We start from the raw sequence: 14,156 nt of genomic DNA on the forward strand, positions 1-14,156 counted from the left end.
AAGTTTAAAATTTTGGTGAGAAAGTTCAATTTTTATATAAACCTTTTTTTATTATTAGTTCTGAGAGAATAGTAGGATGATCTGTTAACACATTCATACTTATCTGCTTCAGTGTATTATGCAAATTGATTTGTTACTCACTTTTTGTGATAAGCAATGGTGATGCAGAAGATCAGTAGGAAATCTAACAGCAAAACAGTAGTAGAAATCCCTTCAGTTATGTAGACACTAAGCCATTTGTGATCCCAAGTTGGTAAAATATGATTGTAATAAATACAATTGGTATAAATATAAATCAGCATAAACTTTTTATGACAAACTAAGCTGAAAAATCAATGATTATATAAAGACATTGTTCCATGACAGCTCATGCTTGATATTCAGAGTTTACAGCAATCTTCTCATTTCTAAAAAGCYTTTTTAGGCTGAACTAGCTCCTAGGAAAGTTGTGACTAGGATGACCAAAGGTTAGAGAACACAGCACAGGGGTATGAAAAAAATAGCTGTGCTTTGTATAATCCTTCTCTGTCTTCTTCCCTCCCCTGCAGAGAAAGCAGTCCATACATAAGTGACTCAATAAATGGTTAATTAAAGTTCTCAGTCTACTTARATGAATGTTCTTGGCTGATGACACAAAGCCATGAGGAGTGGCTGATACYCCAGAGCGCTGTGCAGCCCTTCAGAAAGGTCTCAATGGGTTGGAGATGGGCAGAGAAGAAGGGTCTGAGATTCAACAAARTGCAGGGCCCTGCACCTGGGCAGGAATAACCCCCTGTACCAGCACAGGTTAGGGGCTGAACTGCTGGAGRGCAGCTCTGAGGAGAAGGACCGGGAGGTCCTGGTGCAAAACAAGCTGTCCATGAGCCATTGTGGCCAACAAGGCCAGTTTTGTCCTGGGGTGCATTAGGAAGGGCATGGCCAGCAGGCCAAGGGAGCTGATCCTGCCCCTCTACTCAGCCTTGCTGAGGCCACTTCTGGAGTGCTGTGTTCAGTTCTGGGCTCCTCAGGACAAGAGAGATACAGAACTCCTGGAGCAGCTCCAGCACAGGGCAACAGAGATGATGAAGGGATCAGAGGATCTCTTAAAAGAGGAAATGCTGAGGGAGCTGGGCTGTTGAGCCTTGAGAAGAGATGACTGAGAGGGGACATCATCAATGTTACAGAATCACAGAATCAGCAAGGTTGGAAAAACCTTTGAGATCATCGAGTCCAACCTATACATCTGTGAGTATCTGAAGGTTACAAGAAGGTTAATTAATCCAGGCTTTTCTCAGTGCTGATAAGCATTAAGACAGGAGGGAATGGGCAGAAACTGATGCACAGGAAGTTCCCCCTGAATTTGAGGAAGAACTGCTTTACTGTGTGGGTACAAAAGCATTGGAACAGATTGCCCAGAGAGGGTGTGAAGTCTCCCCCACTGGAGATATTCAAGAGCAAYCTGGACAMAATCCTATKMCATGTGCTCTGGGATGACCCTGATTGAGCAGGGAGATTRAACCAGATGACCCAATGTGGTCTCTTCCAACCTGACCCATTCTGTGGTTCTGTGATTGTAAAAGTTGTCCCACAGGAGAGCCCCAACAGCCATTCAATATTTCCATGGGCAGCAAGTTATTTTTCAGAGAACCAGGAAGATCATCTCAGTGCTCAAGAGATTTTCTGCTCAATACTGCACACAGTGGTATCAATTATTTTCTGCTCTACTTCAAAAARRAATCTGYTYAGGTTTTAACAAAAAAAAAAWTCACAAAAATTTCTCCCATTATCATCTCCTTTTTTTAATCACCTATTACTGTACATGCCTTGATGATGGATCTCAGGTAACCTACCCCATTTGTTCTAGCCTAAGCAAAAAGGCTTTCTTTGAAAACTGCAASCTAGGCAGGAAAAGTTAAACTTATAGTAACTTTGTTTAAAATGCATTGATTTCTTTGGAATGGAGTCATATCTTMAAATGAAACTAAAGAGCGACCTGTAATAACTAAAGGTAGAGACAGACAAGAAAATGGCTTCAAGGTATAAGCCAATTTATTCTTATAGTGCTCAAGCCTGTGGCRAGGTAATACTTATTTTTAAGTGAAAAGCGTTGGAGGAAAAAACAGAGGTAATATTATCAAAGTCACACAGGTAATCTGCAGCTCAAGTCCTCAGTAATTCACTGGTGAGCAGGAGCTCAAACCTGTCTTAGGTGTACTCACTCCATCTGTAATGTTCACACTCACGGCTGCCCCAAAATGCTTTCTTTAGGGTGGACAAGAAAGTCCTGTGCTTAGTTCACAGGCAAAGGAAAGCAATCAGGAGCACTAATGGCAGCTAACCAGCTAACCATTAGCTCTGAGCCATCACCAGATGTCTTTTCTCTCCAGGATCAAAAAGGTTCACAGATTCTTATCCTGGACACCACGTGAGACTTGCTCAGGTAAACCTCTTCAGTATCAATGTGTTCATTGGAAAGGATAACAAAAAATACTGATTGCAGAAGAGCCTTATCCTTGAATCCAATGCTATTTTACTGGAAAGAAAAAAGAAAGAAAATTCTCACAGAAGTTTACACTGCTGGAGCTGTGTGACACTACAGAGAATATAACAAACTATTCAGAGCCTGATAACAAAAACCAACACCCTTTGTATAATAACTGCATATGAAATCATTCTACTGCCAGAATGTCTTCAGCTCCTGTGTACTTTAAATGACAGGATAGTTCAAATTCAGGAAAAATTATGTCCTTTTTTTCCAGCTGTTATGCTACCCATGAGAGAAAATCATTGTCTTTGCCAGTGAGTACTTACAGAAATAACAAAAAAATTCTATAARCAACAAAGGAAAAAATTTTAAAAACTTTTATTTGATTGTCGTCTAAGATGGGTGAATCTGGATAGAGTTGCAGATTTCAGCAGCATCCCCACCGTTCAGTTTAACTGCTCCAGACTTCATCTTTCTTTTYGTGAAGTTTCACCTTGTTTTATCAGGTCAAGATAATAATCTCTGAGTCAATGAATTTGAGACCTGAGATTATCAGCTGTCAGTTAAATTTGGATGAAAAAAATCATTAGAYTCTTTTTCTTTTAACTAACAACTCAAAGCCTGTATGCTTTTTCYCATTTTAAGTGAGCAAAACCTCCCTTAGGCATTTGTTTTCTTTAACTATACAAAACCTTTTGTAATTACTGACTTTTAACATCCCAGTCAAGATTTTGCAGAAACATGTCAGAGGCTTGTCATGTGTCTCTTTAGTTCTTATGTTCTCAACAAAGGTGATATGCTGACAGCAGGTTATTAAGTATATTTTCGGCATCAGAACAATTTCTGTTAATTATTAGTATTTCTCTTCAAGTTTGTGAAATTTTTTTGCAGGATACTTTTCAACCTTCAGTGCACCAACTTTGAGGCAGAAGTACTGATGGGACAGAGAGTTTTGTTTTAACAAGAGATCGAGCTGCTCTGACATTCATGTATTTTGTCACATGCCTTGCTGGACTGGCATATATGGCATCCTACCTGGGTATCACTGAAATAGTTTTCCCCACAGCTGAAAGGCAGAAATTCAGCACAAATGCATTCATGCCCAAAGAATGGGGATTGGTTAATTAGAGACCCACAGAGAGGCTTTGGTGTCTTGTGTTCATACTGAATGACTTCATGAARGAAGAAGGAAGCTAATTTCATTCCTACCCTGGTTCTCCTCTCCCCCTCACTGCWGTTCCTATTTTTCTCTCTGTTTCCCACGGCCCCAAAGCTCTGCTGTCTCCTTCCAGCTCTCAAGGAATGTGTGATAACCCCCAGTGACTGGGCAAGCATTTCTCTGCTTTTCACTGGATGCTTATGAAGATTATCCTGCTATGTTCACGCTGCTGTGATCTCACCCTGAGCACTCTCTGCAGTTCTGGCACGCCCTAATTTAGAAGGATGTGGAGGTTCTGAATGTGTCCAGAGGAGGGCAACAAAGCTGGTGAAAGGCCTGGTGAGAACTGTAATGTAACTCTGACCCCTAAACATACGTGCATGTACAACCAAACCATTTTTCAGAGCTAGTGGGACCACACAGAAACACATTTCTGTTTTACGTTGCCTAAGAGAAATTGCTACCTTGCTTTCTTCTAAAGCAAGAAAAAAGCTTATTAAATCTTTCTAAAAATGTCTGTGTCTTCAGGAGCAAATAAGCACTTCTTTTTCAGCCCTGATAATTTTTCAGTCTTTTCATACGACACTTCCCATTCTTTCCCAATCATCTACCAAAAACAATATGTGGATTGCAAGTCTGYTTCCTTTCTTCAAAGGCTGTCTTAAAGAAAAAAGCATGGTGAGAAAACCACAGAAAATGGGTTCAGATGTGGAATCTGGTGTCATGACTGATATCCATATTGAATGAATTTTTAGAAGGAGAGATATGGTGAATAACACATCACAAATTAATCCAAAGTCTCTGGAACATGTTGTATAATTATGTAATATTCAGCTTTCTGTTTCTGTAAGAGTCATCCAACAAGAGCTACACTAGTTTACAAACACATTGCTTTACATGTTCCAGATTTTGAGGTCAAAAATTAGTTGCAGGAGTCTGATTATGGCTGGAAATTCCTGTTTCTGGAAAGTAGTCACAAYATTTAGTGGGATAGAGTGGATAAAYTTAATGATACTGAATTGATCTCATGGTTTAATTTTTCCAGCATTCAAAAACATCAAATGGAGCATGCTGGCTTTTATGACGCAATTTCAAGAACTGCTTTTATGATGCTTGAATACCTATTCCTTCCTCTCTCCCTTTTTTCTTAACAARAATTCCATGTTGTTTTTCTTTGTAAAAATCCATTCGCCTTTACACAAGAAGCAAACTGCTTCTTTCTACCCTACCACCTCTCAGAATCAGCAGTTTTTGGACTGTTACCTCTTCTGMAAATAATCCTGTGCTCTTAATAGAGTCTTTCACCCAAGATTACTCCTCTTCAAAAGTTCTTGAGGTCCTTTCAGCAACAGCTTAAAAAAAAAATAAAAAAAAAATTCTTATCTTTTCTCTTACTCTCTCAACCTAAAACCTAAAAAGCAGCTCTTCTCCTCTCCTCCCACCTTCTACACTCAGTATTTCAAAATAGCTCTGGAACTGGGCAAGGCGAGAAGATTTGCTTTACCCGTGCAGAATCACACCAACAGGCTTAAAGCGTTGGAAGGGTTTGGTAGCAAATCCGAGCTGGAGCGTGGCTTAGCTGTAGTGCTAAGCCAGAGAAAATGACACCACCGGACTGGTAGAACATACACCAAAAAAAAAGAGTGCAGAAAGTTTCTGGCAGCACTCTGTTTATTCCAGCCACAACTGTTGGATCAAGCAGAGTAAGTCTCTTGTGAGTTTGTGAGAGACTTCACTGCCTGAGCCACAGGGTGTGATGGGAGCCCATGCCTGGCCTGTCRCTTCTCTCGCCTTTCCCTTTCCCCATACCACACTAGAAATATTAATTGTGTGTTATGAAAATGTTCCAAGCATTGAAGAGAAATAATAGGAAATCCTTGATATTTCACTTTCTTTGAAATTAATGAAAATCCAACCCACATGCACTTCAGAAGTGTACACAGGGTGAGAGCTTAAAAGGGACACAATGGAGTGTTTTCTGAATCATACTGTACTTCTTATTCTTCAATGTTTTCATATATTTTTTCTTCAATAAACAGCCATAACTATTCTGCCATTTCKAGGATTAAAAGCATTAATTGATTTTTTTTCAGGAACAAAAGAAGCATGAAAACTAAACTCTTGGACAAGAAATAATTTGTGTAGGTAGAATTGATCATTCTGAAGGTTACTGTATTTTTTACAACTTATGTTTTAATTTTGGTGTTGGAAGCAAACACTTGGAGTAAGAAGAAAATATTTCTATTGCTCTACAAATACAACATGTTTGATTACATCAATATGGTCAGGATTTTAAAATTTGAATGTTTAAGAATTGTCAGAGGTGAGAACTTTTTTTCCTGTTTCCTGTATTTTTATTACTTTCTGCTCATTTTCATGGATTTTTGTGGTCAAGTATTTAAGGCAAAGCAGGTCATCCTGTTTTTCCCCTAGCACATTGTCCACTTCTCAATTAACCATATCACAGTTTAAACATATTMTGGAGATTTGCACTCCATGCCACAGCACTGCCAAACACTGATGTATCTCCAGGAACAAAGGGCAGARCAATGAAAGCTGGACTGAGTGTTGCAACAAGAGAAGGTCTGGGGTGGTACAAGGATTAAGTCTTCAAAGTGCGTTCTACAGAGAAGAAGAAAAACCAAGTCTTTTTTTGTTTGGTTGGTTGGGGTTTTTTTGAGTCATAACAGAAAATAGAAGTAAAGTTGAAATTCACCCCASAGTTTCAGAAATTTCAAGTGTCTGTGTGCCAAGATATGTAGCTCCCATTATAAGCAAACTCTGGCAATAGTAACAGCAAAACCTGAGAGCTTCTCAGCTCTCCATGAGCAAACCCCGTACCTGAATAAGTTGCAGATCAGTTTACAAATTTACATTTTCACCTGCGACTGTGCTCTTTGCCTTTGTAGGGGGACAGGTCTCATCCCCAAGGCTCTGCAGGTACAGTGTGCTGATGGGGAATTCTCCTCGTGCCTTCTTTGGGAGAACGCCCATCTCTTCCTGCAAACACAGGCAGTTGCTCTCCTTCCAAAGCATCTCCTTCTTGTAAATTGTATGAGGGCAGCTGAAGGAGCTGGGGTGGTTTATCCTGGAGAAAAGGAGGATCAGAGGAGACCCTGTCAGTCTCTAAAACCACCTGAAAATGAGGATTGGTCTCTTTTCCCAGGAAAMCAGTGACAGGACAAGAGACTCCCTCAAGCTTCACCAGGGGACGTTCTGGGTGAACATCAGGAAAAGGTGGTCAGGCATTGTGACAGTCTGCCCAGGGAGATAATGGAGTCACAATCCCTGGAGGTGTTCAAGAATCTGCAGGAGTGATTTAGATGACAAGGTGGTGCCCAGGCAAAGGTTGGAGTTGATGATCCTGGAGGTCTTTTCCAGTCCAAATGATTCTATGATTCTATTCTATTCTGAGATTCTTAACATCAAAGCARTTTCTCACAAACAGGTCTAAAGTCCTATAATGAGATCAGACAGGCTTAAGGCCAGCTTATTTTTGAGAAAACAAGATCAATTGTTAACTTTGTTATCTTTTACACTCTGCTAATTGGAATGTGGTGTTTAAATAAATCCTCATTTGTTACTGAAGAGTTATTTTTTACAGGTAAAAGAGTTCATGGATCAGAAGGTCCTATTTCAAAAACATTTACCACTATCTCCTTTACTTACCAGCCACTGTAAAACTCATCACATAGTTTTTGTTTCTCCCTGCAGCTACAGGGCAGAACATTGAAGAGTCAGAGGCTCTAATGTTTTGAAAGACAATCCTGGAGTTTTCCTGATCAGAACAATCCACTGGTGTACGTCCTTTGAAATCTGAACCAAAACTCTGCTTTCCTGATGAGTTGCACAGAATGATAATACCTACYCAGATAATATCTGCTTTAATCCTTTCCCACATTGCTCACTGTGCTGAATCTCCAATTTTTTAAGGGCAAGTAAAAGCAACATTTCCTTCTGGCTCAGTAAACATGGGATTATTTTGTTTCTCAGACACTTCAAAAGCATCTGTTGAAAAACACAATTCCMAACAAAAACCCATTTATAATTCATTCAAGGGAAGTTTAGTATCCACAAATCTTGTAGGGCAAATAGTAATGATATTGGCTTATAGCAGAAAGATATTGAAATAATTTGAAATTCTGAAAAATATAATTTATACCTATCTATGTTTATATTTTTGTGCAAATTTAGACAAAACAGCCTTTATGGAACAGTGAGGATGTGATGGTATTGCAAGAAAGCTAATTCTGTAAATTTTGAGCAACTATTCAGCAGCATAAATTATGGTGCCAATCCAATTAAATTTGGCAYGGTCTTGTTCTTCTTTCACACTAGTTATAATAAGAAAATGGTTTGATGTGACCCTCAGGACATGCTTTAGTAAATTATGTCAGAAGACATTCCAGCCTATGAACTGCAACTCTCCCATTCACAAACCTCACACCACTTAAATTCAAAAAAATCTTATCCATTCATGCACTCTACTTGGGGAAAACCTGGATGATTGTCTGTGGTATGAAAGAAGACTTCCACACAAATTCAGGAGTTCAACTACATAGAAACCATAGGTTTGAACATATCTTAARCAATTTTGACTGAAATGCACTTGCTTTGAGATACTATTTTTAATAAAATAATTTACTRCTAACAAATTAAGAAAAAAAAGTTTAAAGGTCTGCAATAGAAATATTGTCAATTTCTCTGACATTCAGAGCCACGTGATTTCTAAACTTAGCTTTGCAATGCCTCTATCCATAAGATAGGACAGGCACTGTCATCTTGCTGAAGACTTTGATGTTGGAAAAGATTAATGATCACACTGTTTTCCTTACACTGTAAAACCTTTGATCTTTCAAGTTCTTCGATGAGATTTTTTTAAAATAGATGTTTTTAAGTTAGAAAAAAAAAGTCACTGCTATATATTTTTAATGTGTTTGTCTCTATCTGTGGCAGCAAGTGGAAGGTAAGTAGGCTACCTAGGAATAAGYGATTGCATTCACGTTGACAGGATGGAGATTCCACTGTGGGACTCTGTAACTTCAGAGAATCTCTCTGTCTCTGAAACACTGAATGAAAAAGTCTAGCCTGCAGTTTTTTATCAATGGAATACAGCACGGAAAAATTACATTCCCTCTGCCTTTGGAGACTAGAAATATGATTAAAACATTAAAATGTATAAAGACAAAAGGAACTGTGTCTAATGAGTTTACCTAAAATAATTAGTGAAGAACTTGAAGATACGTGTAGACTGCAATCAAGGAGACAGAAAGTTAATGACAGACAAGGACAGAAGAGAGATAAATTCACTAAACCAAACAGAAGGTACAACAGAGTGAAGCTAATTAACTCCTTACACAGCTTGCCAAAGACAGCTAAATTTCTATTACTGAAGTTGACTGCCAAGGCTGGATAATCATTTAAGTTATCATGCAAATTCCAGCAAGAATTTACTCATGGAAGTCTAAGTATTATTCAAATTATACYGAATGACTGCTATGATGGGACTCTACACTTACAAAAGATGTTCCTTGAAGCGCAGACCCTCAAAATTCACTACATTAAATCAGGTAATTTTTTTTTATACTTAGCAGATGCAGATTTGCATATTCATTCAGATCTAGGGAAGAGGGCTAAATGAAAAAGTGATTGAAACACATCCTCTACTGGAACACCGTATTCTTGGAGGTCAGATCCTTTCCTCAGTCCACAAACTTCCAGCAACAGCCTGCTTTACAATAAACCACATATTCCTGCCAAAGAACTCTTGCTTTTCGTGATGCTGTCTTTGCTGTGGTCTTCCACTGTGAGCAAGCCCTACTGCTGCCCACATTTCCCTCAGGAGCACTGACATCTCCCAATCATCTCCTGGGCCCATCATAGATGTCCTTTTCTTTTCACTACAATGCCACCCTAAACTCCGGGTGTTTTGCCTATGTAAACATGCTTAATAGGGAATTTTGTGCACAATGATTCTACCTCCCACCTTCCAGAGCATTCCCACCTGACCCAAATGATATGACTTTATAATAACCAGCCTTCTTCCCTGCTGCTTTGCCATATATTTGCTAGAAAAGTGTACATTGCACATATGGTTAACTGGGAATAAAGAGATGAAGAACATTTTCAGTCAAAGYGATGAAAATCCCTTCTGTCTTAAAATTTATTAGCTCACTCTTGTGYTATATTTGCCAAACAATATACCCCAGATGCTTGATAATATAGAACAAATATTATACTGTAACAGATACATTACCAARTTAAGTTTGTTTTGCAATTAGTGAAGAATTTCCATGTATAAATCTTAATAAAACTGTGTGATTTGCAAGTATACAAATAATGAATATTATGTTAATAGTGAGGACAAGGTACAAATTAAAAATAGAAACATTTTGGAGATTCTTGGCTGCTCCACAATCTATCACAACCATTTGCAAACAGAGACATCATGACTTTTTTTTTTGTTAGCATATATATTTTATTTGAAAGTAGGCAGCAACATTAAGGTATTTTCACTCTTGATGAATAATGTAAATGTCTCCCCTTGTTACAATATGGTGCCTTGAGCAATTTATATGATTATATAAGGCACAAACAGTGGCAAATCAGGCCTACATAGTTCTAATTAAATCTTCTAAGGACACGAAAGTATTCCAGGCTTTTGTTTTAAGCAATTGTCCCATTTTATTTTGACAGCAGCATCAGCATAATTCTTTCATCCTCCTTCTCCTCTGTTCAATCACTTTATTTAGCACCTTTCTAAACACAGTTTCTTTGCTTCCAGCCTGGTATGTGTGGGATGAGAACCTCCCGCTCCAAGAAACCCTTCTACGGGAAAAAAGCGCGCCCACACACCTTCACCCCTGCACACGCACAGCCCGAGGTGACACGCCATGTGTGAACATTTCAGAAACACCAAATAAAAATTTATCKTTGCATCTGATAAAAATAGACTCTGCCTTCCCGCTGCTCATTCCAGACACTGCCACTGCTGTCTGCTCTGCCCATGGTCACCTCATCTCGCTTCTTGAGCAGAAAGGGGGAGGTGACAGCGCTCAGGAGAGGTCCATAGGACTCCACTTAGTGAGAAAGTACTCTGTGCTTTTTATCCTGCACCCACCTCTTTTGGCACCATGTTATCMTATTTTGCAGTTGTACCTATGTCTATCTGATGTTAGATATGTCAAGGAGAAGAAATGCAGCCTTTCATGCTTTTAAGATATATTTCAATGTATTTCTTGGAAAGCAAATATCAGAAATACAGAGGTATAAAAGAGTGTAAACCACCTCTCCAGGATTTAAAAGATCAAGCAACTGAACCAAAATTCTGCACTAAGGTAATAGAGGAAGTTGAGAAAAATCTTTTGGAGGAATAATAAAACAATGGTGTCATTTCCTCCCATCCCCTCCTGCCTTTGTTATAAGCATTTAAATGTTAAAAAACTTCTTATGTGAAAGTTTGGTGCCCATTCATTGGTAGAGATTTTTAGAATTTCTCCTTCTTTTTCTCACGTCGCATCCACTTTATTTTGGTTTGGTTTGGTTTGGTTGGGGGTTTTGGGGTTTTTTTTTTGTTCTTTTGTCCTCCAATAGGATTAGTTGAAWTTGTTTCTTCAGGGGTTGTTTCACACTCTTAGGAGAAATAACTCATGACCTTAGCAGACTTTTCAAATGTGCAAAGCTAACTCAGCTTTAGAGCAGAAACAGGTTCCCAGGTCCCACTTGGTTTGCTGAAGCTTTACACACAAACACAGTCGTTTTCCTCTGCTTGTAATAAGCAGCACAAAAAAAAAATCTGCACACAAAAAGTAGGCTTAAAAATTTAGGAACATGAACTTTCTCTGGGTATTTTCATCAAGCAAATCAATTTTCAGAAGAGAAAATATTTTGAGTGACYCCTTCACCCTTCCCTTATAGTCTAAATAAAGCATTATATTTAGCTCCTAATGCCTTCCAACTGTATTATCACATACTACGTAGTTATTATTTTGAGTTCCTAAAAATATGGGTTTGCCTCATTTTTCATTTTCAACAAGTTACTGACACCAGTTCTACAATCCGACCAGAAACCAGCASTATGCTTGTGGTCAAAAAATGCATTTTACTAATAGCAGCTATTTGGATCATARAAGTTAAAATGAAAGTATACTCCTGTATCCTTAAAACATCCCTTTAAATATATATAAAATTGTATTGTGAAAAATTTGCCTAATCTTTCTGTACAAATTATTAGTTCAGCATTATATAGGAAACAGCATGCAATTATAACTCACCTGCCAATTCCATTTTATATATATATATTCTATTATTCATTGTTGCTTTTTTCCTSTTTTAAGCCGAGCTTTAGTTTCCTAGAGTGCAAGAAAAGGAAGAAGTCAAAGAGAGGGAGTGAGAAGGAGTACAGTGCTAATAGGAGTGAGAAAATAATTCTCTYTTCAGGTATAAACATTCATGAACTTCCAGCAAGGAGAATTTGGTTGCTGGGGAAGAAGTCATCAGACAAAAACATATAATGCACTATGGCAAGATTTATCTGCAGAAGAGTGTTGAAGATCTGAGAGGTCAGAATTTCAGACTTTCATCCTGTCCACATGCAGGAATTTCATGATTTCAGGATAAAGAGAATTTTACCAGCAACAGGARTTCAGTGAGCAGACAGCAGGAGTGACACAGGGCACTGTGCTCAGGCATCACTCAGTGTTATTGACCCACGCTGTCTCACAGTGGGTAAAGGGAGAGAAATGAGACCCTGCATGTCACAGCCTGCATGTGGGTGTGCATTTGTGCMCAGCTACTCACACCTTCCACAAGGCTCTTCAGGGGTGGGTGTCAGGCAGAGCAGAGAATGTCATGGGTTAAGCTACAGAGAGGAAAAGAGGCAGGGGAGAGGGGAATGGAAATGGTGTGAAAATTCAATCTGCATCCTAAGGCCACCAGTTGGAACCAGCTCATCTCAAGGGTGAAAGCAAAGGGTACCAAGGCATTGAATAGGGTACAAACCCAAGCTGCTCAGCACCAGAAGTGATATAACACCCAGGAGTATAGCACAATGATACACTATGGGGAATTTGCTGTCTGGCTTCTCAGATCCTAGTTATTACTTTGAACAGATTGTTTAGTGGTCTGAAAATATACTGGAGAAGAAGGAAATAMATAGTTTGTTTCATTGTAAGTTTGTTATGCAGCTTGGTAGCAGATAAGATAATGGAAGAAATGAATATATGATCAGTATTTTTTTACTAAAGGCTTCCTTCCCATTTCTGTTTGACTTCATTAAGTTATAAATTATGTTCTTGTCTTACAGGCCAGCTGAAAGAAAGGTTCATCATTAAAAATATAAGTAGCAGCAGAATTTTTTACTGATAGAAACATTTCAGAAGTTAAATGCTAATCACCTGTTAGTGATTTCCTTTAGAGTATTTGGAAGTTTAACTGCCTGAATGTGCAATTCCTTTTATCCTCTGCTTTACATCTGCCTCTGTTCATTCCATGTCTACTGTATTTCCCCAAACAAAATATTATTCCATCTGTCCTAGACAAATTAAAACCATTTCAATTATGAGTACTTTAAAGCTGTCAGTGTACACTTTCCTTTTCTCCCTGCAATTGAATCCTGTGATGATTTCCAAATTGTATTATTTCAAAATTTCATCCATCATCTTTGCAATGTGTGAAACAAAAACAAAGTTACAAAACTCTTGGATCTGGTTTAACTACTGCTGCTCATAGCAGTGATGGTGGATACTAGACATAATACCATACTTTAATTACATTGAATTTCCAAAGGCTGGCTTCATTGGCATAAAATTATGGAAGAGTAGCTRAGAAGAAGTAGTATTTTTGGTTTTTAAAGGCAGAGGAATACTTGGCCTCAAAAAAAWTTAACCCATTAGATTCCACTCGATGCCCTCTTAGCATTTCCTTCTTTGTGTAGGCATAATTGGAATGGACACCCTTGTGCCTATTTTTTTTTTTTTTCAGGGTGTTTCCTGTCCGTATAAGTGCACACCATTTGCTTGTCAGCGCAGCCCAATTCCTTGCTCCCATGTGGGTTTTCACCTCACTTTCCTGTTGCAGCACCCTCACCAGCCTGTTGACAAAGGATGTTTTTTCCCTGTSTACTCAGGTGGATCCCATCTCTTTCTAGCATTCCTTGATCAACAAGAAGAGCCCTTGGTGATGAAAGGCAGAATGTTGTTGCCATCAGCAATGCAGCTTGGTCTTGGCTCATGGAACTGTCCTCTTCTTCACAGGCAAGCAGCAAATCTCCCCAGAGGGCAGGATGGGTCAGCAGATGAATAGACAAGAAGTGAGAGTCATCCCCAAACTATCACAAAACARATAAAAATCAGATAATAGCTCTAGTAGCCAGCTGACACATATACATTTGCTCATATAGAATGTACAAAACAACCCTTCCAATTTTATCTTACTTTGGTAAAAGCACATAAGTCCTCACGGGCACTGAATCTTACAGTTCTTTCCTTAACATAACACATTATGATGCAAACAAAGTAACCAAGAGTACATAAT

The 14,156-nt window shown here is 38.6% G+C and overlaps 1 protein-coding gene across 1 annotated transcript in view; it reads right to left on the reverse strand.

The window, feature by feature from the left end:
* The window catches only part of CD226 (CD226 molecule), a 25,300-nt gene that overhangs the window by 2,249 nt on the left and 8,895 nt on the right, over positions 1-14,156 (reverse strand). The window contains 3 exon segments of the mRNA XM_057378152.1: positions 142-305; positions 6,568-6,839; positions 7,293-7,631. Of these exon segments, the coding sequence (XP_057234135.1) occupies positions 142-305; positions 6,568-6,839; positions 7,293-7,631 (775 nt within the window).

This window comes from Malurus melanocephalus, unplaced genomic scaffold (assembly GCF_030028575.1).
Source record: "Malurus melanocephalus ecotype Western Australia unplaced genomic scaffold, MMel_1.1 scaffold_342, whole genome shotgun sequence".
Lineage (NCBI taxonomy): Eukaryota > Metazoa > Chordata > Aves > Passeriformes > Maluridae > Malurus > Malurus melanocephalus.